This window comes from Salvelinus namaycush, chromosome 19 (genome assembly GCF_016432855.1).
Source record: "Salvelinus namaycush isolate Seneca chromosome 19, SaNama_1.0, whole genome shotgun sequence".
Classification (NCBI taxonomy): Eukaryota; Metazoa; Chordata; class Actinopteri; order Salmoniformes; family Salmonidae; genus Salvelinus; species Salvelinus namaycush.
The window spans coordinates 41,930,750-41,957,804 of NC_052325.1; the positions used below are offsets into that span (position 1 = coordinate 41,930,750).

General features: G+C 41.5%; 4 protein-coding genes across 4 annotated transcripts in view; all 4 read right to left on the reverse strand.

Annotated features, from left to right (window-relative positions):
* Positions 1–242: 242 nt before the first annotated feature.
* Positions 243–3,984, reverse strand: LOC120063853 (protein FEV-like). The gene is made up of 3 exons (XM_039014170.1): positions 3,912–3,984; positions 1,310–1,381; positions 243–813 (listed from the first exon to the last, which is right to left on the reverse strand). The coding sequence occupies exons 1-3, from the start codon at positions 3,964–3,966 to the stop codon at positions 275–277; spliced, it is 666 nt and encodes a 221-aa protein (XP_038870098.1). The 5' UTR covers positions 3,967–3,984; the 3' UTR covers positions 243–274.
* Positions 3,985–6,471: 2,487 nt separating this feature from the next.
* Positions 6,472–8,314, reverse strand: LOC120063854 (beta-crystallin A2-like). The gene is made up of 4 exons (XM_039014172.1): positions 8,157–8,314; positions 7,257–7,398; positions 6,870–7,012; positions 6,472–6,619 (listed from the first exon to the last, which is right to left on the reverse strand). Exons 1-4 carry the CDS (start codon positions 8,312–8,314, stop codon positions 6,472–6,474), a joined length of 591 nt encoding a protein of 196 aa, XP_038870100.1.
* A 6,865-nt stretch (positions 8,315–15,179) lies between these two features.
* LOC120063855 (uridine 5'-monophosphate synthase-like) lies at positions 15,180–18,775 on the reverse strand. The gene is made up of 6 exons (XM_039014173.1): positions 18,557–18,775; positions 18,097–18,250; positions 17,213–17,899; positions 16,746–16,921; positions 16,380–16,494; positions 15,180–16,009 (listed from the first exon to the last, which is right to left on the reverse strand). The coding sequence occupies exons 1-6, from the start codon at positions 18,704–18,706 to the stop codon at positions 15,831–15,833; spliced, it is 1,461 nt and encodes a 486-aa protein (XP_038870101.1). The 5' UTR covers positions 18,707–18,775; the 3' UTR covers positions 15,180–15,830.
* Positions 18,776–23,956: 5,181 nt separating this feature from the next.
* The window catches only part of LOC120064441 (kalirin-like), an 80,256-nt gene continuing 77,157 nt past the window's right edge, over positions 23,957–27,055 (reverse strand). Inside the window, exon 28 of the mRNA XM_039015021.1 lies at positions 23,957–26,818. Within this exon, the coding sequence (XP_038870949.1) occupies positions 26,273–26,818 (546 nt within the window). The 3' untranslated portion in view covers positions 23,957–26,272. The remainder of the gene's footprint in view (positions 26,819–27,055) is intronic.

Here is a 27,055-nt window from a genome sequence, read left to right on the forward strand (position 1 = left end):
ATAGGCAAGAAAATGGTTCTTAATCTAGATTTTGTTTGATATAGGCTTCATATCTAAAAAAATAAAAAAAATAAAAAGCATGTGATTAAATATTAAACTTTCCATAAATGTTTCATGATTTTCCCATAGGCCCATTAATTTAGGATTTTTTTAAAATGTTGGTACAGGGAAATTCATAATTCAGAGGCCTAATTTTAAAAGGCGAGCCTTCAGCTACCATTGTGAATTATGATTAGGCCTTTTTAAACAACATTATTGGTAGAGTTAATAGGAGTCAATTGTAGTGGTTATTGATATTATTCAGGTTGTTGATGTTGTTGACGCAGCTGATGTGCGAGGCAGACACAGAACCAAACGGACCCGGGGGTTGGAGGTTGTGACTGTGGTAGAGAGTCGGTGGCGACCCCGGCCAATAAGAGAATCCAGACGAACCGACGCCTGGACCAACCAGGTTTAGCTTTGAAATCCCTGAAAAGGGAATGGGGGCAAAATTACTCTGGAATTTATAAAGAGCTTGCTCTGTTGATGAGGGTTGACAAACCTGAGCCAACCCGTGAAAGTCGAACTTGTAAGCATATCGCTTCCCATGGACCTTTGTCATTATGTTTTTGTCATAGTAGTAGCGCAATGCGCGGCTGAGTTTGTCGTAGTTCATGTTGGGCTTGCTTTTGCGCTCGCCCCATCGCCGTGCCACCTCATCTGGTTCAATTAGCTTGAATTCTCCATTCGTCCCTTCCCAGGCGATGCAGGACATGTTGGCGCTGTCTGACAGGAGCTCGAGGAGAAACTGCCATAGCTGAATCTGTCCACTGCCTATTCAAAATAACACATAATAGTACACATTTGTGACGGTGACAATACAGCAAAATAAGCATTCATCCTTTGATAGGCTATTTAAAAAATGTATTTAACTTGATTTCCAAAATAAGTGGCCAATTACGCATCAAATAAACATGTCGATAACCAATCAGTAGTTGGGACAACAATTTGGTTAAATTTCCTCAATGTCTATGTCTTACAATTACAAAAGCACGAAAGAAAAATATTTGTCCAAAAAATTGTGCCTAATTCACAAAAAACCCAATGACGTATTTATTGTCCACTCTTGTAGAACCCTTTTTTAATCGGGTTATCATTTTCTTTCATGTGATTAATTATCTCTAATCAAATCGATGGCAGTGCTTCTATGGACGGTAGATTATTACAATTATTAAAAGGTAAAGCTTATATTAATTCATAAAAATGCTCTGAATGCCTATAATGCTGGGTTGGGATGCATATAATAAATACAAATTAAACAATTTCTTACCTTTTTGCACTCCTGTGTTTATGGGACTCCAGGATGCACCTTTGCTTTCTTTCAACAGATTTTCTGTTGGATCTGCAATAGTCCGGTCATTAACACAAATAAATATGTTATTAAACCAATATTATTAGAAAATATAGCATATATTAATGTAAAATAAGTATTCATTGCAAATTATGTTAAAATACAATAAAACATTAGAAAATTCTGTAAACTAAATCCTTGTTCCACGTTGAAATAGCTATCTTCAGATTGAAAATATTATAAAAAGCCTTTAAAAGCTATGGTTTCATTTTATAATCTAGTCTCTAACTAATGCTCGGTTTTCTAATATTTGTGGTTTCTTCCTCCAAGCTTTACGGCTGAAGCCAGGAAACGCGTTCAGGAAAGAGGATATCCGATTTCCGACAAAAGAGGAGACGGGTTACAGATTGAAAAGGCAGAGCAATCGCTAGCTAGAAGCAGAATCACTACCCAAGGAATAAAGACGATTTCCCTCATCTGAATAGCCCATAAATAAATAATATATCAAATGTCACGTACAAAAGCACGAACCTGAGAGATACATGTTAAACATAAGGTTTCCTCCGCAGTTCTGTCTCATTGTAGCTGTTGTTCAAGAAAGGGTTGGATTTCATTCGGGCAAAGATTTTTATTAAACTTTATCTCCTAACTGTGATCTGGAATAAATGTGGGACAGATTGAAGTTTCCAGGCAACTGTCACAAACCCCATCTCTGAGACAATATTCAGACAGCAATTTCCTCTGGTGCATTGCTTTAATTAAAAGAGCAATTTGCCTCTGTCATCTCTCCCCGGTCTCCACAATAAAAAGATCCGAGAGAAATTCGGTCTTATCAATCCACCATCAGGGTTTAATAAAGTTTCCGCGTTAAGATCAGAGTTTCTATGGAGAATTGAAGTGTTTGACATGGAAAACCAGTTCAGATCCCCTCTCTTTTCCGCCTCTTTACCTCTTTGCAAACACAGAGGCCTATTTCATGTATGAAAATAATATTGACCTTAAAAACACGCCTCAATGCACCTGGGAAAACAAGAAAAATGTATCACCGACCTTATGTTTATAGGTATAAGGCTATATACAATCGGAGTGAAATGAGGCTAAATCTAAAACGATATCTTAAATTATGTTTATCGATGTAAAGCCACGAGAGAACAATTCTCTATTAATCAAAAGCAATCCTGCGAGGACGAGCGTCCAAGCTACCTCACAAGACCCCATCCATGATCCACAAAAGCCCATTAGCCTAATAATAGCATATCAATAACAACAATAGGCCTAAAAATAATAATAACAACAATAGGCCTAATAATAATAATAAAAGGAATCATAATCATACTCAGAACCATACCCATTATCATGATCATAATAGGCCTAATAATACAGAGGCTCGGTATAATAATAAGAAATTATTATTATTATTATTAAAATAATAATGCTTTCTCTTTATTAAGATTTTCCTTGAAATACAATAACTGTATCCATATAAAAGTGGCCTAGTCCTAGCCTAAGGAATATGAAGAATAATACACTGTGGGTAGATAACATTAATGAGATCAGCTTTGAAAATATTCAGTGAGTAAGTGTAATAAAAAGGGAATGACAGCCAAACAGTATTTAAGGCAAACACTTTATTAGCTGTCATATGCCATGGACATGCAAAATGTAAAGCAAATTGTAGATTTTGTAGACGTTTTATGCTACTTTTACCAACTTAATAGTACCTATTTCTAATCACAACACAGGACAATAATTAAATGCACATAATAAACATAACATATTCAATTTCTTGTAAATCAACATGCGTTGATGCAAATGTAATATTTTCACGAAAATGTGTTATGACAGCTAATAGTTGTCCGGGGCAAAGATAACAGGAGCAAACGATATGAGACCAGAGAGTATGTATGTGACTGCTAAACGAGGCTATTATATGACTCATGAAGTAGGCGATTATATTCCACGTCCCCACCACGCCTCTCCCTCCACGCGTTCCGCTGCTGCTGCTCTCAGAAGAGTTGTGTCTGGCGTCCCAGACTTGCTTTAGCTGCCTGAGTCTTTAAACAGGTCGCAGGCAACTTAAAACAAGCCTCGAATGCTAGATAATTTTCGAAAGGTTTGAATGAAATATTTTTGGCCCATTCTGGTGTGTTCCAAGTTATAGTTTCAGTTTTGATGTCCTTATAGTGTCCTTATAGTTTCAAATAAATATTTGTCAATTCAAACAAACGATAAGCTCTAAAACACTTCAGGTCGAATCATAATTTGACACCTGTGCGCATAAATCATATTGTCAGTGGTGGTAGTAATGCACGAATCTCAAATTAGGATTCCACCCTTAAATAACACTTTACATAAGGTCTATTGACTGTAAAGCAATCCCACAGAAATACATATATAATTGTATACATCTGATTACAAAATTAGACCATTCCTATGTGCGCACAGTAAATCGATGGTGAGAAGCCAAGACAAGTGCAGTGCCTCCTGCATTTAAAATAATTACCAACTCGTTCACAGGCAAAGAGAGTGCTAGGCTACCTAAAAACTATTTATATCTTCTCTTACTCATCGTTGGACTTACCAGTTTTTCGGGATTGAAACACAAGCAACACTGGCCTAACATATTCCCCCACCATCCGAAACGACTGCCAAGCTCCTCTGCACTGTGCGGCCGTTTTAATCAGTCGGGATAGAAATGTGTATTTGGGAAAGGTGTGTATAGTTGAACATTTATTAAAAGATCCTGGACTGGGTGTGGGCCTGTGTCTTTTACCGGTCTGCGGTTCATGAGCAAGTCTCTGGGTGTGTAGGCTGACGCGGAATTGAATGTACTGGACCTGAACTGTCAGACGACACAGCAAACAAACATTCAATAAGGATGTGGCAAGTGTGATTTAAAATGTAATCCGGTTCAAGAAAACATGCATATATTATACACAACTTGGCAAAGGTGTTAGCAGTATCATGCAATGGCAGTCTCAACGATAGCCTGACCCTACATAGTGGGGCTATCCCCCAATTTAAATAGTTTATTTGGTCTTAAATGAGTTTGTCATGGCTGCAGTGGTCAGCACCTTGGACAACTCACATTGTCTGGCTGCATGTTAGTGCCTCTTGGGCCAGGTTTGGAGAGAAGCCTACTTCATTTCAGATTAAGAGCCTTCTGCCTTCATTCATTCATATGATGGTTGTTGAGTGAAACATACACTACGTTGCCAACACTATGTGGACTTCTGCTCGTCGAACATCTCATTTCAAAATCATGGGCATTAATATGGAGTTGGTCCCCCCTTTGCTGCTATAACAGCCTCCACTCTTCTGGGAAGTCTTTCCACTAGAAGTTGGAAAATAGCTGCGGGGACTTGCTTCCATTCAGCCACAAGAGCATTAGTGAGGTCGGGCACTGATGTTGGGTAATTAGGCCTGGCTCGCAGTCTGCGTTCCAATTCATCCCAAAGGTGTTCGGTGGGGTTGAGGTCAGGGCTCTGTGCAGGCCAGTCAAGTTCTTCCACACCGATCTAGGCAAACCATTTTTGTATGGACCTTGCTGTGTTCACAGGGGTATTGTGATGCTGAAACAGGAAAGGGTCTTCCCCAAACTGTTGCCACAAAGTTGGAAGCACAGAATCGTCTAGACTGTTGTTGTATGCTATAGCGTTACGATTTCCCTTTACTGGAACTAAGGGGCCTAGCCCAAACCATGAAAAAGAGCCCTAGACCATTATTCCTCCTTCACCAAACTTTACAGTTGGCACTATGCATTGGGGAAGGTAGCGTTCTCCTGGAATCTGCCAAACCCAGATTCGTCTGTCGGACTGCCAGATGGTGAAGCGTGATTCATCGCTCCAGAGAACGCGTTTCCACTTCTCCAGAGTCCAATGGCGGTGAGCTTTACACCACTCCAACCGGCGCTTGGCATTGCTCGTGGTGATCTTAGGCTTATGTGCGGCTGCTTGGCCATGGAAACCCATTTCATGAAGCTCCCGGTGAACAGGTATTCTACTGACGTTGCTTCCAGAGGCAGTTAGGAACTCAGTAGTGAGTGTTGCAACCAAGGACAGATTATTTTTATGTGCTATGCGCTTCAGGACTTGGCGATCCATTTCTGTGAGCTTGTGTGGCCTACCACACAAGCCGTTGTTGCTCCTACATGTTTGCACTTCACATTAACAGCACTTACAGTTAGCCGGGGCAGCTCTAGCAGGGCAGAAATTTGACGAACTGACTTGTTGGAAAGGTGGCATCCTTTGACGGTGCCACGTTGAAAGTCACTGAGCGCTTTAGTATGGGCCATTCTACTGCCTGTGTTTGTCTATGAAGATTGTATGGCTGTGTGCTCGATTTTATACACCTGTCAGCAATGGGTGTGGCTGAAATACCTGAATTCACTCATTTGAAGGGGTGTCTATATACTTTCAAGGCACAAGCACAGAAACATTTTGTTTATTTCTTTGTTCTTTTTTAAAAACATATTTGAAAGTATTTTCAAGTTTTATTGATAGCCTACCTTTAGGGCAGAGAGGGATATAGCAGAAAAAGTGAGTGTCGTAACTGGGGGTCGATCCATTGCCTCCAGGGGCATGTATGTGGCATATATTGGCGATTTCATTTGGTTCAATTTTATGGCTCTTTTGATTGTTGTCACGGTAAAAGAAAGGTGATCCTTTGACGCCCCAGTTTAGCTCCCAACCCCTCTTTTTTGTATAGGCTTCATGGTAGGCTACTACAAAACACAACATTGCAATAACAAATGGTGGAAACAATAGTGATCTCTTGCTTTTATTTATTGGAAATAAGATACAATCTGACAAGAACAATATACATCCTATCCTAACAGAAAGGTGGTATTTACCCTGGTTTATGTATTGATGTATTTGTCATATCATGAAATGCCTATGTGATTCACTTGTGTTGGAGTATACAGCTAGCGGCTGTGGCAATGGGTTGTTAAGACTCTACCACGGGCCTTTAAACAGATAGATAGCTAGCTATATGACCTGATCAAGAGTGCGTTTTTTTTTTTAAGCAAGGAATTGCCACAAGCACTCTGTTTCCGTAGTTTGAATAAAGTCTTTATTGCCTATTTTAATACATGGCATGGTCAGTACATGGTGGCCGCTGGAGGATAGTGTCGGGTGGACTTAGTGCTGGATTCTGCGGATAGACTGGACCTGGTTGGTGTGAGCCTGGGTGCTGTACTCATTGTAGTGTCTGTACTCTCCCTGGTGTCTGTCTCTCTCCAGGATGTACTGGTAGCCACGGTAACCGGGGAACTGATAGGCCACCCAGCTGTGAAGAGAAGGGCACATGTTATTCACTTGATCATTTTTCTAATGGGACTCTATCACACAAAATAGATGAGGCTGCTATCTAGGTGATATGTGACCGGATGCAGTCCTAAGCTGTTGTGAAATGTACAAAACCAATCGTCTTGGAAAGTAATGGGTGATTATGTCTTTGTCATTGTAGTTTACGTATCAGAGCCTAGAGTGTTTGTAACGAAAGCATATATAGGTTACAGAAATAAGAAAAGACTTACGCTCCGGAGTTGACTTTAATTGAGGGAACCTCCTTGCTGCACCAGCCCATAGCCTGTAGAGAGGGGTAGTCATCGCACATCTCGAACTTGCGCCCCTGGAAGTCTTCACACTCGTACAGAGTCACCTTGCTGTCACTGTGGTTCTGTTGATAGAGGTGCAGGAGACTTGATTAGTTTTCATATGGCCTCATCATATTTCAGAGATTTGGGAAAGATCCAAAACAGATGGATTTGAGAATTGTGGTATGATGGTACTATGATACAATATAAACACACGCATCATATGTGAATATATTAACCTTTAATAAAACATAAATTTTATTAAATATGCTTCAGATGGGTGCTTTTCTTTATCCTTGAAATGTCATTTGTGTGGGAGGAACTTACAGCACACTTAATAGGCCTGAAGGAAAGCATATGCTCGGTTCTGTAACTGCTGTTTCCGCTCCAAGCCTCGTAACGGGGGTAGTCTCCCTTCTCAAGGATGAACTGCTGTCCCTGGAACTCAGGGTACTCAAAACCCACCCAGCTAAACGACAGGCAGGGGAGAAAGAGGGAATGAGAGAGAAAGAGAGAAAGAGAGAAAATAGAGTGTCAGGTTAGTTAACAAAAGTGCAACGCCCCATGGCACAGAGCGCTGTGTTGATTACAGGACAAAGGGCCAAAGCAAACACCACATGCTGCGCCTTTGGACCATTATCAGATCGCCAGTCAGCCGCTTGAACAGAACACAAGGCAGGCAGCTGGGACTCAATGGAGATTACAACAGTAGCCTACTTTGACTGACTGACAGAAACAAAACAACGAGCTACATTTAAGGTTAATAACGCGCACAAAGCGACTATCTCATGTATTGCGTTCAGCTATAACATTTGGTCCAAACAATGTAAAAATGATACATAAACTATATTGCACACAGATTGCCCAAATCAGGCTGTCAAGTGTTGAGTGGACATGATAATGATAACGAAACGTAGCATTGCCATACCAAGCTTTGCTTATCAACTGAGGGCAGGCTCACAACAGTACAGTACAACTGCAATGTAGAATAGAATATTCAAGTATACATTCGCTTCTGAGAGGAACTAAGGCTAGAAAGGAATGTTACAATGACCATATTTCTCCCTTTCGACTCAAACACAACATATGAGCTAAAAATCCTCAAAACCATTGATTGACCAAACAACATCGTGGATCTAATACAGTAATACTACATTACTACTCTACCAGTAATGTAGTACAGGTCCTCTGTGTTAGGCTGGTGTAGACATCCAAAGAGAGACTTACGGTCCATTCTCGACCTTGATGGAGCGGATCTTTTGGAATCCCCTCTCCATGATGTTCTGACACTCCAGCAGGAACTCGCAACGCTTGCCCTGGAAGTTCTCCTCCTCCCAGACAGTGATCTTGAACTGGCCCATCTGCTCCATCTGCTGAGTGTTCATGGTTGCTATTTCCACCGTGAGGTTGCTCTCTACCAAAGGGGGACAAGGAAGACCAGAGATGAGGAAACTAGGCTAAAACGGAGAGCTTCACTCTGGGTTCCCTGGTAGCTAGCTATACATGAAAGTGAACATTGATTCCTCAGCAAGGTGCAAAGCACCAAACAACCCATGTTGAATGAGTTGAGCTCTCAGTTTGCACTGGGGAAATATCAGATACAAATATATATCTCCCATATTGGATGTAATCAATCCCACTGGTTGGTACGCCGATGCACAGGAATAAGATTACCTAGGTTGTGTGAATACTTACAGAGTACTGAGGTGGAACAGATCCAGTGTAACAATGTCGAGTCCTAGGCCCCCACTTCTGTTTTTATACTACCAAGCCCCTCGTTTACTGCCGCTTTCGCACAAGCCTTGCATACTCAGCAGCGGCAGGCTGAAAGCGTGCATTAGTCCACACCATTGTGGAGGCTCCAGAGGCCCATTGTGGGAAGCTTAGATCCACTGACTCATCAAAATTGCACCCAGAGCCTGTGCCTGCCTGATGAACCGGCCACAATAGCAACACACTGACACGACAGTTTGATTGGAAATTGGGTATAATGGCAGCATTCTTGGAGATTAACCCTAGAGGTGGGTACAAGGGCACCAATGTATGGTTGCCTCTACCCATGCCACTGCACAGCACCCAACATGGCACCACTGTCATCTCTCATTGGAAACTAAATGAGAAACAGACAGATTTTCTTTTCAGGAATAATTAATATTCTTTAATGTTGGATCATGTTTATACTTCATATGGTTGAAAGAAAGAATTTTAAATGTATAACCTTCTTAATACCTGTTTTTTTCACGCTAAATCTATTCTCGTCATATTAATTGAAAGGAATGTGAGAAAAGATTCTGACATGTTCCTTGTAGCACTCAATTCTCATCCATTTACAATGCAGATTGTTCTATGTATTCAGTGTTTTTCAGTTGTTGAATTGTCAACGGGTCCAAATTGTTTCTGTGCCTTTGTGGAGCTTATGAATGCAAAGTGGAATGTGGATCTGTGGATCTTCTCATCAATATGGATGGTTGGCTTATAAATGTGTATCATATTTTATTTAAGAAGGCGCTTGGATATTGCAATGTTACTTCATGATCTGGATTCTTAGTGTAATAATACAAATGGAACCTAGTCATGTAAGTCAACTGCAATAATACCTGTCTGCAGTGACATCTTGTGGCATAACAGTTCATTACAGTGACTGATGATAATAGGCTGTAAATATGACGATGACACATTTGAAGTGAGGCAACATATCATAGAGACATATGGTCAGGTCAGGTGACGTTATAATAGAAAGAGAGGTCTGTGAATACAGTATGCATAATAGTATTGTATTTTCATGAACAAATTCACTAGGTGAGGGCTTTAGGAGGTTGTTGGCCTAACTCTTGTGCGACGTCCCAAATGCCACCCTATTCCCTATAAAGTGCACAACTTTTGACCAGAGCCCTATATAGTGCACTACTTTTGACCAGAACCTGGTCAAAAGTAGCGCACTAAGGGATAGGGTGCCGATTGGGAATGAGACTTGGACAATCTGAATTTCAGTTTACTTCCTGAATTGACTGGATTGAAATGGAATTGACCCCAAAGCTGTGGTAGGTTGAAAGTAATCAGACTTCAGACTTGGATGAGTCCTCTGTAATGTGTTTTTAGGGTAGTTATACCCTTTTCTGTTGTCTCCGTGTGTGGCCACGTGTGTGCCTATATGCTTCATTTCTTGTGTGTACAGCAGCCACTTTGAGTGGGGTGGGTTCATTGTTCTCTCTTACCTGTGTGGCCTTGTTTGCCCTGGGGCAGGTGGACACGGTGACAGAGCAGTAGTCACCCATCTGCTGGCCTTTGATCCCCCATTGGAGAGATTAGATTTGTCAGCTCATCAGCAGAAGCCTAATTTCACTTGGAAATTCAGCTCTCCCTATTTGCATCTGACACATAGGGCCTACAGTAAAGGCTCATAACTCAGAACTCTACTTTGAATCTTTATCTCCTTTGCAGTAGTAGTAGGAAAGTAGTAGGCTAGTCTATTCTTCTGATCTGGTCTCACGGGTCTCTGATAGAGGGGATATTGCTCCTGAAACTTTTAAATGATCGGTTGTACTATTTCTATGTTTATAAATGAAATGGAACCTGTGAAATATGATCATATCAGATGCTTTTCACAATAACAATGAATATTTACTTATTGTGCATTGGAAAAGTGTTTGCTAGTCTATATTAATTTGTCTCTGGCTACAAATATCTTTATATTTTAGAAATAACATCTCATTTCAGATATTATAGATACTATTTAATATATTATTTCTGTTGGATAAAAAGAGACAACGCATAGAAATGTCCATCTATGGTCCACTGCACTTCGACAGGTTGACCACTTCATTTAGCAATGCTGGCACCATGTTTGCCATCCTGAGTAGCCAACCTGCAAACAGTTGGCTGAGGTGCAGGTTGGAAGAACCAGTCAACCAGGCAGCAACCAGAGCAAACAACATTGTTTGAACATCTGTTTTTTTTCTCCCTCACAGCATTTTCTCGTATCCATTCATTGTATCTTACACATTTCGGCTAATAAACGATAGAGTGATGTGAGATGAACCAGGCTAGAGACAACTTAAGTTATCACAATTATCCCCCTTAATTTCTTTTTCAATCAATACCCCTCTATAGGGCAACATGTGTACGTGTGATAACTGTGTGGTGTAAGTGAGGCAGACTGTTTCTCAGGATCCAGTTTCTCCATGGTAACAAAGCCCTCCAGCCTGTGCCTATCTGACTTAGTCAGGAAGGTTGCGTAAGCATTGATGTATTGTCAGGAAGTGATGCTGCTATTGCTCACAGATTCATAGTTTCAGGTTACCCTTCAAATTAATTTTGTATTTATTTTATTTTTATTTATACAGGGAGTCAACATTGAGACCCAGTTCTCTTTTTCAAGTGAGCCACTCAAAAAAACACAAAGAAATAGGATGGTTATTGCTAAAGAATATACATTGAGTTGCACCCCCTTTTGCCCTCAGAACAGCCTCAATTAGTCGGAGTATGGAGTCTACAAGGTGTCAAAAGCATTCCACAGGGATGCTGGCCCATGTCGACTCCAATGCTTCCCACAGTTGTGTCAACGTTGCTGGATGTCCTTTGGGTGGTGGACCATTCTTGATACACATAGGAAACTATTGAGCGGGGGGAAACCAGCAGCGTTGCAGTTCTTGACTCAAACAAGTACACCTGGCACCTACTGCCATACCCCGTTCAAAGACACTTAAATATTTTGTATTGCCCATTCACCCTCTGATTACCACACATACACAATCCATATCTCAATTGTCTCAATGCTTAAAATGCCTTCTTTAACCTGTCTCCTCCCCTTCTACACTGAATGAAATGGATTTAACAGGTGACATCCACAAGGGATCATGCCTTTCACCTGGATTCACCTGATCAGTCTATGTCATGGAAATGTTTTGTACACTCAGTGTATGTTTGAACCAAGGACATATCCATACACATACCTGATCAGACACTGATCCCAACATGTGCAAATATTCACTTATAGCACCTTTCTTCAGAATATCGCCTTGAGGAGACACAACTCAATAGAAGATAAGTGGCATACAATACAACTTTATTGTCCAATGTGAATCAGAAATATCTATTTTTGCTATAAGGTTGTAAATGGACAGGTCTCGTTTTCTGCTTCAATGTGAGTTGCTACTTGAATAGTCAGTGAGTGAGCAGACGCAGACCACCACCAAATGTTCCCTGTGTGTTTTTCCCCTCTCTGCTGCTATAGAAACAAATCCTCCTAAGGACAAATTTGAACAGGCCATGACAGCTCATGCAGGTGACATCTGCTCTGTGAATGGCTCTGGCTCTGCGTCAAGAGTGAACCGCAACAGACAGGCAGGATTTACCCGAGGCCAAGACAGGGTGCTTCCAAAATGGCACTCTATTCCCTATATAGTGGACTACAAAAGTAGTCCACTATATAGAGAATAGGGTGCCATTTCAGACGCACCCAGATAGGTGCTGCAGAGCCCTGGGTTCTCCCCCTCCTTCTCCCCGCCTCTGTGCTCACTGCTTAGGTAAAGCCAGGCAGTTACAAGAGAAACAACCCCCAGGCATTTTCATATTTCATTAGCAACCTCTTTAACTGTCATTTGAAACAGCACACAGCCCACAGGGCAACACTTGTCCTCCACTTAGGAAACAGGTAGCAGTTGAACAGGCACCACAAATGCAATCATGCTTTTCTGCAGACACACACAATTGTCTGGGTGTTATGATAGCCACAGACCTAAAGAATAATAGCCCATGGGGAAAAAACGGAGCCTATTTGATCTTACACATAATTCTCTCAAGGTGATGTAATAGGATAAGAGAAGGTTGATTTTTATAGCTGTATAGTCAGAATGAATTGAAATAGTCACAATTTGTTTGCATCTGTGAGAGAATCCCACACAGTTTTATAGGTTGCTGAGACAGGGCAAATAATAATTTTCGTGAAGTAATTTTGTCCCAGTCATGTTTATCCATAAAACAGAACAGATATGAAATGATATGAACATAGATTGCACTGTGAACGACTGAAAGATTGAAGACTTGCTTGAGACATCAGGGAATAGCAAAATAATATTGTGTGTACATATTTTACAAAGCCAATAACTGCTCTGTAGAGTAAGTTGAGGAAGTGTCATTTTGGAGGTTTAGGGTGGAACTGCAGCATGAACTGTCACTAGCATGGGAATACAGGCTGTGAAGTCTCCTTACACCAACTTTAAACAAATATTTACTGGAACTTTGTAGGGAAACATGAGAGCAGAAATGATTACATGGGAAAGCCTTTACCAGGCTGTTTATTGGCCATTCATACAACGAAAACTGGATATGCAAATGTCTACCTGCAGTTATGCTCAAAGTAGAATGGAACTATACAGATACTTGAGGTACAGGCGTTAATCATCTCATCGAAGTGGTGTGTGTGTGGTGGGGTAACTGGCACTACAAATGATACTGTCTGAGGTGGAAAATAGACGTTTCTGAAACATATGCAAAGCAGTGATATGCCTATAGTGTATGATGTCTCTGTGCTTAACTGAAACGCAAAATGTTTTACAGTGCATGAGCAATGGAGAATGACGTGGTGTTTTTATGATGAGCTGTATGTTATAGGCTACACTCTGCATTTACTGGAATAAATGTCCAGACACCTATGAATTTCATAGTTAATTTAACAGAGTAGCCTAGCCTCTTCAGAGGTATAGATCCCAGGCAGCTGAGGATCCAGCCAGCAGATGGTCCATATCAGATGGCTGTTACTTGGCTGGTTAATGATTAAGATAACTACAATTAAGAAATGACCAGCTCCCTGATTCCCGGTGCACTCTGACATAATGATGACACTATTGGCGCTAACTGGTTGGGTATCATCATTACAGCATGTCCATAAAGAAAAACCTAATGGTATTTAATAAAAGGAAATAACTAGGTAATACAAGTCTAATAACTAGTCATAGTAAAATCCATGGAGAGAACTATAGCATTTAGTTGTGAGCAAGAGTCTAAAAACAAAACAAAAAATGGTAACATAAAAACTTTATCCATATAAATCAAGAGAATACTGATAAAAAATTGTCCAGTTGGCAAAAAAAAATCGATGTTTGTATTTGTGACAGGAAAATACAGCAGCATCAACGAGAACGACTTCTGTCGGAATATGAACTTGCTCTTCTGTTTTGTAGAAAACCTGTACCTGCTTAACGCGAGCCGAACGAACAAAACTTAATCTTCAGGTATTGTGCGTGTGGCTCAACGTGAGGCAAATACAGAAAATCTATCGAAATATGATGATCCCGTCTTGGAAAAGCAGTTGTAGACTACGTTATACTCTCCATTTGTCGCTGCGTCCACACACCTGGAAAGGTGCAAAGGTTAACATTGATGCCAATACAAAAAAATGTAGCCTACCTGTCTGTAAAATTGTCATTCACAATTTAATCCAACATACACATTTTGCCGACATAAAACTTACCATTGTCTATCTATTGTCGAAAAAAGTGAGAAGACATTTTAAAAACGCAGTAGCAGTAATACCTGCGCATTGTGTGCATCTTATAGGCAACACTGAATGCGTATGGCACGTTGCAGGTAGCCTATATATACTCCTGGCATGGTAGGCCATCCTTCCATTTATCTTCTCTCTCTCCCTCTTTTTTTCAGGTTGGTTTTAAAAAGAGAGAGGATTCTCCAGTGGACACCTGTCGCACGGTGCGTTGCTCAGGTCCAATATTGACACAACAGCCAGGGGGAGGGAGAGCAGACTAGACGAGTTTAGCTCTTTATTATGCCAACCCTCCCTCTCTATGCAAACCAACCGTGCTTTGCGCTCGGTCCAATCGACGAGATGGCAGGATTTGCTGACCTTTGTGCTCAAGCTGAACCGGTGGAGAATGGGACATTCAAAGGTGGCTTCATTCACCTGTGTTGAAGGAGAAAACCCACCTGCCTGCCTCCCTGCTCTGTTCCCCATCATGTCATTTACACATATTTACATATCATGTGGCTTGCAAATTTGTTCCTTACCTAGTCATCAGAGCTTGACTTGCAAAAAGACTGGCGTGTTATGTAGTCTATGCCTGATTTCACAAAGTAAAAAGTAGATGCAGACACTTCTACATCGCTTGCTGTTTGGGGGTTTTAGGCCGGGTTTCTGTATAGCACTTTGTGACACCGGCTGGTTTAAAAAGGGCTTCATAAATACATTTGATTGATTTGAGATACCATATAAAATGAAACAGGCTCAGCATATTCACTGTTTATTAGTGGCTAGGGTATACAGCATACCCTACACCTGGATGGCACATCACAAATAATCATCAGAGGGCTGAAGACTTCACTGGTTCATCAAACATTGTTGTAAACACAAGTCAATTGATTGTTGTAATGTCAATGAATTAATACACAATGCCGAGGTTTGTTTAGTAAAACGAATCTTTTAACAGTCTTCCATCTGTTCATCTGTAGAAAACTCCCTTGATGAAATGTTTATAGACTTCAAGGAACACTGATAATTACAGCAAATGTATTTATTAAATTAATTTCACAATTCCATATAACTGGTCAACACAAAGCATTAAAAAAATTGCAAATTAGATTATATAAAAATAACACTATGGAGAAAAAAAAACTGAAACATGTCCCTGTCGCCAAAGGTTAAAATTAGCATTGTCGCAGTTCAGTTGATTTAGCAAGTTTTGTGGCTAAGAGAAAGGTCTCAGCAGCTGGTTGGAGGGAATAATCATGTTTCACATTAGCCATGTGGTATCTGCTCTAGTCTTGTCAGCATCCCAAATGGCACCCTATGCGCTACTTTTGACCAAGGCCCATAGGGCTCTGGTCAAAAGTAGTGCAATATATATGGAATAAGGTGCCACTTAGGATGTCGCCCTAGTCTTCAGCATCTCATTGGCTAGATGTGTTGAGTCTCTTGGTGTATGCGTTCCAGCCTGCCTCTCTGTACTCTGCAGCAGTCTTCACTCTATCAGAGGCCCCCAGGATACCACGGCCCACAATGATGATGTCAGAGCCTTTTTTACATATCACATCATCAGGACTGGAGTACTGCTGGCCCAGACCATCTCCTGAAACAGAAAGGACGGAGATTATGATCAATGAACAGTGTGGTGCTGAAGAAAACACCACCCTAGTTTGTTGCCGAAGAGGTAAAAAAAAAACACTACGAAAACAAGGGCTGCATTCAAAATGGCACTCCATTCTCAACATAGTACATTACTTTTAATCAGGGCCCATAGGGCTCTGGTCAAAAGTAGTGCACTATGTAGGTAATAGGAAGCCAATACGGACACAACCGATAAGTGACCCAGTCTTCATTTATTGGACACCGGCACCATCTAGCGGCAAGGAGAGCTTACAACAGGACAAAAATTGTCTGAAAATGACAGAACACTGGACAGGATGGATGAAGTGGTTAACGGGTATAGAGTGTGGTACCTCCTGACTGCATCTGCACCCCTGGAGTCATGTGTACAAACTCAGGCTTGTTGCTGATCTTGGAACCAGAGATGAACCCAAAAACAAATTCAGAGTGCTCCTCAGCCATTTTCACCTATGGAATGACAGAGACAAAAATCACATGAGAGAGATTAAGGATTACATTAAGGAATCCAACTATTACTACAGTTAAGCTGTCCGATGCAAACATCCTTATTAAAACAGACTAGAATGTAATCAGGCTTTCACTGTGACCCTGCAAGATGACACTGTGTCCTGAATTGTAACACATTGCAGAGAGCTGTGGGAGGTTAGAGAGATGGACGGAACATTCTGAGGAACGGCTTGCTGGAGCGATTTGCTTACCACAGCCTCCGTATAGTCCCCTGTTGCTAGGGAACCCTGGGAGCTCATCTGAGCTATGAGGACACATCCGCGGTCCAGCGGACGGCCCACCGCACTGAGCCCCTTCACCACCCCAGGGCCTGGTACCGCATGGGCATTAACGATGTGAGACCACGAGGAGATCTGGTAGAGCCCACCTGAGAAATAGAAGAAAACACACAACAGTCAGAAGACTTAGAAATAATAGCAACCAGGTATTAATTAGGATGGATTAGGATTGAAAAGCATGTTTCAAAAGGTTAAGGGGACAACTGCTGTACAACAATGCCCCTTATTTTCTGGAGTTGGACAATGTGTCTATTTTAACACGGGGCGCATTAGTTTTGCATAGCCTGGGGCCCTGGGTGGGAAGAGTTTGCACATTTAAAGTGAAATCACCACCCACCGAGGGCACACAGCAATGCAAAACAAGTGCGCCCACTAATCACCTTCATACTGGTGCTTGACCGTGTTCCCGATGTCGGCAAACTTGCGGTCCTCAAAGATGAGGAAGTTGTGTTTGAGGCCCAGGTCCCTGAGGGACTGGGTGAAGGCTGGGCTGAAGTCCTGAAGGATGTCCACGTGGGTCTTCAACACACACATCTGAGGCCCCAGAGTGTCGGCCAGCTGCAGCAGCTCCTCGCAGCACGTCATGTCCGCCGACACACATAGATTGGTCTTCTTTTCTTCCATCAGTCTGAGGAGCTGGGCGGCCAGGGGGTGTGTATTCTGGAGCTGAGCCCTGTCTCCATAGCTCAGCTCCGCCGGCTTGCAGGGCTTTTTGGTTGCAGGTGAGCCGTTCTTCTCCTCCTCGCCAGAGGGCTTGTAGGTGTTGTTCTCCTGGATGAACCTGCACACGCTCTGGGCCATGGAAGAGTCGATGCGATCCGCCTGGAACAGGGTGTTGAGGAGTTTGGAGATGGAGATGACGGAGTGGAGCGTGATGCCCCTCTTGGCCAGCATGGCCTCGCCGCCCTGCTCCCTGTCCATCAACACGATGGCATCCGTCACCTTTAAACCCTCCGCCTGGAGCACCAGAGCCGTCTCCATGACGCTGCTGCCGCTGGTCACTACATCCTCGATGATCAGACACGTGTCTCCAGGGTGAATAGTCCCCTCTATAATCTTCTTAGTTCCTAGGATCAAGAGATGGAACATATTGTGGCCATGATGGATGTCTGATATGAGAGATCTGAAATCCATTTAGACTGATGAAATGCTCTAACACTTGCTAGCTCCAACTGTAGACTGAACTGATGGGATGCATAAAAATACATTTAAAAAAAAACACGTATAAAGAGAACAATCAAATTTGACCATCATAAAATCGCACCATACTCTTTGGCTTCTTTTCTTCGGATGAGCATGGGCAGCTCGTGTTTGGAGCAGATGATTGTAGCCAGGGGTAGAGCAGTGTATGGGACTCCACACACAGAGCTGTATTTTAAGTCCTCATCTTTGGCGCGTTGATAAAGAAGACTTGACACCTAAAGGCAAACAAACCCGTATTCAACAAACTCCAACTAATGAGCTCGTAACATACATTTTACAACTTGATTTGATTGCCTCCGAACAGACATAGTTCCGCGTTTCCCAAACTCGGTCCTCGGGACCCCAAGGGGTACACGTTTTGTTTTTTGCCCTAGTAATCAAGCTTTGATAATTTGAATGAGCTGTATAGTGCTAGAGCAAAAACCAAAAAGTGCACCCCATTAAGGTCCCCATGACTGAGTTTGGGAAACGCTGACATTGCTGTTGTTTCCGTTACTCATGGAAAACACGTGTTTACAAACCTGGTTCATGAGAGTTGGGTAAGAAACAATAACTCTGAGATCAAAATAAATCGGCGAGGTTATTCCACTCTTCAGCGTGAACGTTCCGAATTTCACTGCCTGAACATCATGCAACTTTAAGATTAAAGTTTCAAGGCAAACGTTTTCCATTTTCAATCTTTTAACTACGCTAGCAAATATCAGTAGGCTAGACCGCGGTCTCTCTCGTCAAGCGGCAGCTCTTCAGACACTTAAAAAAGTGCTTCCGGGTCATGGAATTTTCAAAATAAAAGTCCCCAATTTAATATTAGAAACGTGTCATTAACATGTATTTAGTCATGATATATGCTTTTTTTTGTCTAAACATTAACAGTTATTAATATTTGTTCATATTTAAGTGACAGGTCCATTACATTTCGGTCAAAGAAATGCCCCCAATGCAATACATTGTATATGAAATACATACTGGCTTATAGAAAGAAAACTATTCTAGGTGCTGAAGTAAAAGTGGGGTTGGGACTACTCACTAGGGTCTATAGAATCTATATATTGTGTTATTTCATGGGGGACAGAGGTCTACATGCCCAGTAAGACTTTCTACTCCAACCCACTCCATTGGTCCCAATACAATACACCATGGGCCTATATTTTACGTATTGGCTTATAGAGAGAAAACTATTCTAGGTGCCGAAGTAGAAGTGGGGTTGGGATTTTCTCAGTAGGGTCTGTAGAATCTAGATATGGTGTTATTTCATGGGGGACTATGGTCTAAATACCCAAATACTCACCCACTCCCTGTTCACTGCAATGCAATACACTGTAGGCCTATAGGTGATTACTTACTTTCAAGACACAATGTAAACAATGATGGACAGGCATACCTGTTAACGACCTGGATTAACCTAACGATGATGAGCCAATTGCACCTTTTACACATTTAATTAGCCCAAGGCCAGTGTGCACCTATGCCAAAAAATGGATCTTGGCCTGAAACGACTTAAAATGGAGCCACTGGACACTACCTACAAATATTGCACTGTACAGGAAAAACGATAGATTGTGTATCCATAAAACCAGGGCCCAGTCTACTCACTAGAGTCCCTAGAATACAAAACAGCCATTCAAGCCTAGGATGAGGTACACCAAGGCCAGAACTGCAAGGCTTGGTAACAACATCTACTAAGAGCACTAACATCTACTTTCTTTATTGGTAACTTGCACAAATATTCTGTCAGTGACCAACCTAACACACAACACAAACACTTAGGGGTAAAGTGTCTTGCTAAAGGGCACAACAGCAGTAGGTAGTACACTAGGGTCTATTGCTTGGTTGTTAGGATGTTGATCGACCGAGCTGGTTTTAATTGAGCAGTAACAAATATATACAGTGCCAGTCAAAAGTTTGGAAACATGTACTCATTCAAGGGTTTTTCTTTATTTTACTATTTTCTACATTGTAGAATAATAGTGAAGACATCAAAACTATGCAATAACACATATGGAATCATGTAGTAACCAAAAAAGTGTTAAACAAATCAAAATATATTTTAGATTCTTCAAATAGCCACTCTTTGCCTTGATGACAGCTTTGCACACTCTTGGCATTCTCTCAACCAGCTTCACCTGGAATGCTTTTCCAACAGTCTTGAAGGAGTTCCCATATATGCTAAGTACTTGTTAGCTGCTTTTCCTTCACTGCGGTCCGACTCATCCCAAACCATCTCAATTTGGTTGAGAATGGGGGATTGTGGAGGCCAGGTCATCTGATGCAGCACTCCATCACTCTCTTTCTTGGTCAAATAGCCCGTACACAGCCTGGAGGTGTGTTGAGTCACTGTCCTGTTGAAAAACAAATGATAGTCCCACTAAGCCCAAACCAGATGGGATGGCATGGCATATCGCTGCAGAATGCTGTGGTAGCCATGCTGCTTAAGTGTGCCTTGAATTCTAAATAAATCACAGAGTGTCACCAGCAAAGCACCTCCACACCATAACATCTCCTCCTCCATGCTTTACGGTGGGAAATACACTTGCAGAGATCCTCCGTTCACCCACACCACGTCTCACAAAGACACGGCGGTTGGAACCAAAAATCTGAAATTTGGACTCCAGAACAAAGGACAAATTTCTACCAGTCGAATGTCCATTGCTTGTGTTTCTTGGCCCAAGCAAGTCTCTTCTTCTTATTGGTGTCTTTTAGTAGTGGTTTCTTTGCAGCAATTTGATCATGATGGCCTAATTCACACAGTCTCCTCTGAACAGTAGATGTTGAGATGTGTCTGTTACTTGAACTCTGTGAAGCATTTATTTGGGCTGCAATTTCTGAGGCTGGTAACTCTAATGAACTTATCCTCTGCAGCAGAGGTAATTCTGGGTCTTCCATTCCTGTGGCGGTCCTCATGAGAGCCAGTTTCATCATAACACTTGATGGTTTTTGCGACTGCACTTGAAGAAACTTTCAAAGTTCTTGAAATTTTCCGGATTGACTGACCTTCATGTCTTAAAGTAATGATGATGAGGGACTGCCATTTATCTCTGCTTACTTGAGCTGATCTTGCCATAATATGGCCTTGGTTTTTTACCAAAAAGGGCTATCTTCTTTATACCAGCCCTACCTTGTCACAACACAACTGATTGGCTCAAACACATTAAGAACAATAAAAAATCCACAAATTAACTTTTAACAAGACACACATGTTAATTGAAATGCATTCCAGGTGACTACCTCATGAAGCTGGTTGAGAGAATGCCAAGAGTGTCCAAAGCTGTCATCAAGGAAAAGGGTGGCTATTTGAAGAATCTCAAACATAAAATACATTTTGATTTGTTTAACACTTTTTTGGTTACTACATGATTCCATATGTGTTATTTCATAGTTTTGATGTGTTCACTATTATTCTACAATGTATAAAATAGTAGAAATAAAGAAAAACCCTTGAATGAGTAGGTGTTCTAAAACTTTTGACAGGTAGTGTACATCACATTGGGGTTTAGACCAGGGCACAGTACTATTACTGCAACAACATTCGTTTTAAATAATATTGTCAATGCTTTACATTGGAAAATTAATTGTGCTGCCTTGTTTGTGGACTATTGTGGCCAGGTTAAATCTCAATTCCTTGAAGTGCATAAAGGGGTACCCCAGGGTTCGATTCTGGAGCCACTATTATTTACGCTGTATATGAATAACATTAGAAATACTGTGAAAAATGTGAATAATCTTTATGCTGATGATACAGTATGGTAGTCTGTTGCACCATCTGTAAATCAAGCCTTTTCACATTTGTAGGCTGATTTCCAAGCACTACAGTCACTCTTGGATCTTAAGTTGGTACTTAATGCAAACAAAACAAAATGCATGCTATTTTCTAGGTTTTCCAGACTTAAGTAACCTTGAAATTACTAGCCTGAACAAAACACAAATTGTTTTGTGAGTTCCCTCCCTCTTTATAAATATCTTGGTATCCGGCTAGATGATCAATTGGAGATCAAAATGGGATGATTCTAAAGAAATAGAGCATGTGTAGTCTTTTGATAATAGAAAGAAAGCTGTCCAGGCCACGTTTATGTCTGTTTTAGATGCAGCTTCCACACTTAAACCTCTAGATGCTGTTTTCCATTGTGCCCGTAGATTCATTACTGCCGATTAATCTTATAACTCACCATTACGTATTGTATCAAAAGGAGGGTTGGGCCTCTCTATTTGTAAGAAGAGAGCAGCATTCCCTTTGTTTATTTACCATGAGCTCCTGCAGAAACACTCGTCAAGGTCAAAACAATAGAATACCGTAGAAGAGCACAAGATTGGATAGTGCTAGAGGTTCCAAGGGTTGCTTCTGATTTAGGGAATAGCTGCTTTGGTTTTTATGCTCCACAGATGTGGAATGTGTTGCAGGGGAGGCTCAGGCTTGAATGCCTGTTGCCCTTTATGATGTGTGTGTTTGTATTGTGCAGGGCTCATTTGAAAAATGGGACTTGGTCTCAATATGACAGCCTGTAAAATAAAGGTTAGTAAATCAAATACAAGTCTCTGAGAGCTTTCCACACTGGATTGTGCAACATTTGCCCATTATTATACTGAACAAAAATATTAACCTCACATGTAACAATTTCAACATTTTTACTGAGTTACAGTTCATGTAAGGAAATCAGTCAATTGAAATATTCATTAGGCCCTAATCTATGGATTTCATGTGACTGGGCTGGGGCGCAGCCATGGGTGGGCCTGGGAGGGCATAGGACCACCCACTGGGGAGCCAGGCCCAGCCAATCAGAATGAGTTTTTCCCCACAAAAGGGCTTTATTACAGACAAAAATAATCCTCAGCTGTCCAGGTGGCTGGTCTCAGACAATTCCACAGGTGAAGAAGCTGGATGTGGAGGTCCTGGGCTGGCGTGGTTACATGTGGTCTGCGGTTGTGAGGCTGTTTGGACGTACTGCCAAATTCTCTAAAACAACGTTGGAGGCAGCATTTGGTAGAGAAACTAACATTCAATTATCTAGCAACAGCTCTGGTGGACATTCCTGCTGTCAGCATTCCAATTGCACGCTCCCTCAAAAGTTTTGACATCTGTGGCATTGTGTTGTGTGACAAAACTGCACATTTTAGAGTGGCCTTTTATTGTCCCCAGTACAAGGTGCACTTGTGTAATGACCATGCTTTTTAATCAGCTTTTTGATATGCCACACCTGTCACGTGGATGGATTATCTTGGCAAAGGAGAAATGCTCACTAACAGGGACGTAAACAAATGTGTGCACAACATTTTAGAGAAATAAGCTTTTTGTGCGCATTTCTGGGATCTTTTATTTCAGTTCATGAAACATGGGACCAACACTTTAAATGTTGCGTTTATGTTTTTGTTCAGTGATTTTCAAAATTCTTCAAGCTCTGTCAAATTGGTTGAATGATCATTGCTGTTTTAAAGTCATCATTGGCCTCATGGTGAAATCCCTGAGGGGTTTCCTTCCTCTCCACAACTGAGTTAGGAAGGTCTGTATCTTTGTAGTGACTGGGTGTATTGATACACCATCCAAAGTATAATTAATAACTTCACCGTGATATTCAATGTCTGTTTTTTTATTTTATTTGTACCCATATACCAATAGGTGCCCTTTGTGAGGCATTGGAAAACCTCCCTGCACTTTGTGATTGAATCTGTGTTTGACATTTACTATTCGACTGAGTGACCTTACAGATCATTTTATGTGGGGTACAGAGATGAGGTAGTCATTCAAAAACCATGTTAAACACTTAGTGCACACAGAGTCCATGCAACTTATGTGACTTGTTAACTTATTTAGGCTTGCTATAACAAAGGGGTTGAATTCTTATTGACTCAAGACATTTCAGCTTTTAATGTTTTATTAATTTCTAACATTCATTTCCCCACTTTGACATGGGGTATTGTGTGTAGGCCAGTGACACAAAATCTCAATTTAATCCATTTTAAATTCAGGCTGTAACACAACAAAATGTGGGAAAAGTCAAGGGGTATGAATACTTTCAGAAGGCACTGTAATCTTAAGCATTTTACCACTTAGTTTTAGGTAGCAATAGTATCACATCTTGCTAACGCGAAGCAGAACTGATTCACCAATTTGCTCAGTAGTAGGTTTGAAGCACTGTACCATGGCGCATACTGCCAGCTTTGTATTTGGTTAGGCAGGTACACATGGTTCTAGTTTTATGGTTGTTTATGAGTTGCCATTCAATTGCCTTGCCTGTAGGTATGAGAAAAATGTAACCAGCATAACACTTAAACATTTGATGACGAAGATTGATTTTTGTGAGAGAGTCTACATACTGTACTGTACGTCCTACTTATAGGAATGCTTAATGTGCTTCACAAATGGCACCCTATTCCTATATAGTGCACTGTTTGACCAGTGCTATAGGCCCTGGTCAAAACTAGTGCACTATGTAGGGAATAGGGTGCCATTTGGGAAGCATCCTTAGAGAACGTTGAAGTACACAGGACGTGGGAATGATGGGGCTCTGCGTCCGCTGTTACAAAATGTTAGAAACAAACATCCTTCCATAATTTGAATAAATAAATAACGATTTAAAATCAATCAAGTTATACCAGTTCTCATATTTAAATAAACAATACATCCAGAAATTAAGTAATTCAGGCCTGGGTTTTCAAATCCTACACTATTGGGGCGATACTACATTAAGTGTTCAATCAGTGTTCTAGACTCTGAGTGCTAATTGCACAAGTAAACAATCATATTGAGTAAATGGGTGACCAGTACTAAGTGTCACAGGTGGGATCTGAACCCCAGTCTCTGAGCTCAGGAAACCAACATCTCAAAAGGTCCAATGCAGCTGTTTTTTGTCTCAATATCAAATCATTTCTGGGTAAAAATTAAGTGCCTTATTGTGATTGTTTTCAATTAAAATGATCAAAAATAAACAAAAAATAGCTTCCTAGCAAAGAACAATTTCTCAAATAAGAACTTTGCTAGGGCTGTCTGGGAGTGGTCTGAGTGGGGAGGGGGAAACTATAAACTAGCTGTTATTGGCTGAGAGGTTTGGAACTCTCTTATTGGTCTAATAAAGAGATGCTCACCAGGCGGGCCAAAACTCCATCCCAACAAAACAGGCTGACATTTCAGTAGGTCATTTCAAACAGCTCTTACACTAAAAGGGCATTATCATAATTCCACAGTATTATTCCAACCTCATATTGTGGAAATATAGAACACAGGAAAGTCACGTTTGTGACTGCACTGGCCATTTAACCATTAGACCAAAATTCCTCTTGGGCCGAGGGTGACACTGATTTTGAAGTCGCAGGCAGTCCGACTCACCTCAACTACATGAGCGATGAGGGCTAATGTGAAGACTTCAGATTTGTTGTAAACGATTTGGGTCTAAGAACAGAAATATGCCACTCATTGTTTGGTCACTGCCCTATTTGGATTGAAATTTGCAGCCTGTCCCTCCAGCTTTGAACATTCAATCACAACTAAACCTGAGACTTATGAATGGTGAACCAACAAAATGCATTCAAAGTGAGCTTGGAGGTGACAGACGTGTACTGACAAACAAGAATGATGTACAAAGTGATGTGAGAAGTTAATCGTGTTAGATTCTTTCATTCATATCTCAAACCGCACCATTGGAAAAATAGCCGTTATACTATATCTTCACACTCTAAGGGATCAACGCTGAATATTTCTTCACATACAATAGCACTCCTACAAAGGCTGACCACATTCTACAATAAATTACATTCCACAGTTATATTACCGTTCATAGATCTTTTTCTGAGAGTTAGTTAATCATTTCCAAGGATAATATATTACAATTTTGGCATTTCCAATACATGGACACCATAAGAGTGCTTCATACTACAGCTCTGAAACATCTCAAACAATCAAATGCCAATGTCTTGTCTTCTGGCATCTTGAACATAGTAATGATATTCACACAACATGTTTGTTGACAAGTTACAGTAGTATCTACTATCCAGAGATGGAAAACCATGTTTCAATGGCAGAGTCCTGGGGTGTAATCATTAGTCCAAACCGTTGCAAAAAAGTTTAGTTTAGTAACAAAAACAAGTTTCTATTGGACAAATTCAGGTAGGTCCCTCCCCATTTGGTTCAGTTGACTTCGGTTTGGTTCTGTTTAGTGCCTAGTGAATACACCCCTGTAGTACTACTAACAGAGTGTTTCGTTTCACCTTTGTTGTGTTCATAGGGTGTTAATTGGCTGTTCACAGGGTGATTATAGGGTGTGTCCCATGCTGCTGGTCAACAGTCCCTTGATGTTGGTGACAGGGCGCACGTCGTGTAGTTGTCTCCGTCTGTCGATGAAGGATGCCAGGCGGCCCGTGTCCAGTGGGATCTTGGAGTAGTCTCCACTGTGGGCACTCACCCAGGGGTGCTGAAGACAGATGGTGGCAATGGGCCTCTTCCGGGGGTCCTGCTGCAAGGTAGAGCTGATGAAGTCCCTGGCCGCCTGGCTCACTCCCTGGAAGTAGTCCTCTGGGAAGCAGAAGTCCAGCTTGCAGATATTGACGCACGTCTCCTCCAGGCTCTCGTCCAGGAAGGGCGAGACACCGCTCAGCATGACGTAGGCCAGGACCCCGGCGCTCCAAACGTCAGTGCTCAGGGACACCGCTGTGCCCTGGATCAGCTCAGGAGCCGCAAACTCTGGGTTGCCCAGGAGAAGATGGACATAACGGTGACGAGACACCTGGACCGCATCTCCAAAATCTATGAGCTTGATAGAAGGAACAGGCACGTGGAGATCCACCAGGAGGTTCTCAGGCTAGGGACACGATATGAATGCGTTTGTTAATGGGTTTGACCAAGATCAGGTTAAAAGGGATGTTTCTCAGATGCTTTTAGACTACAAAAGTTGACTAATTTCCATTCATTTGGGGCGTTGCGGGACGTAGTTTCATCTTGACAGACTACTTTAGAGGTCTGAAAACATGTCAAACTAAAGTGTAATGTCAAATAACATATGTTCTTAGCATTGGTACTGATGTGTGCTTTGTGTTCA

Coding starts and splice junctions, on each gene's coding strand:
- LOC120063853 (XM_039014170.1), bottom strand. CDS start 3,966: ATGGTGGGGGAATATGTTAGGCCAGTGTTGCTTGTGTTTCAATCCCGA. Junction 1,382..3,911: donor GTTTCAATCCCGAAAAACTG/GTAAGTCCAACG, acceptor GGACTATTGCAG/ATCCAACAGAAAATCTGTTG. Junction 814..1,309: donor AAACACAGGAGTGCAAAAAG/GTAAGAAATTGT, acceptor TATTTTGAATAG/GCAGTGGACAGATTCAGCTA.
- LOC120063854 (XM_039014172.1), bottom strand. CDS start 8,314: ATGAACACTCAGCAGATGGAGCAGATGGGCCAGTTCAAGATCACTGTC. Junction 7,399..8,156: donor ATCAAGGTCGAGAATGGACC/GTAAGTCTCTCT, acceptor CCTGTCGTTTAG/CTGGGTGGGTTTTGAGTACC. Junction 6,620..6,869: donor ATTAAAGTCAACTCCGGAGC/GTAAGTCTTTTC, acceptor TTCTCTTCACAG/CTGGGTGGCCTATCAGTTCC.
- LOC120063855 (XM_039014173.1), bottom strand. CDS start 18,706: ATGGAAAACGTTTGCCTTGAAACTTTAATCTTAAAGTTGCATGATGTT. Junction 17,900..18,096: donor AAAAGAAGCCAAAGAGTATG/GTGCGATTTTAT, acceptor TCTTGATCCTAG/GAACTAAGAAGATTATAGAG. Junction 16,010..16,379: donor GGTGCAGATGCAGTCAGGAG/GTACCACACTCT, acceptor TTTCTGTTTCAG/GAGATGGTCTGGGCCAGCAG.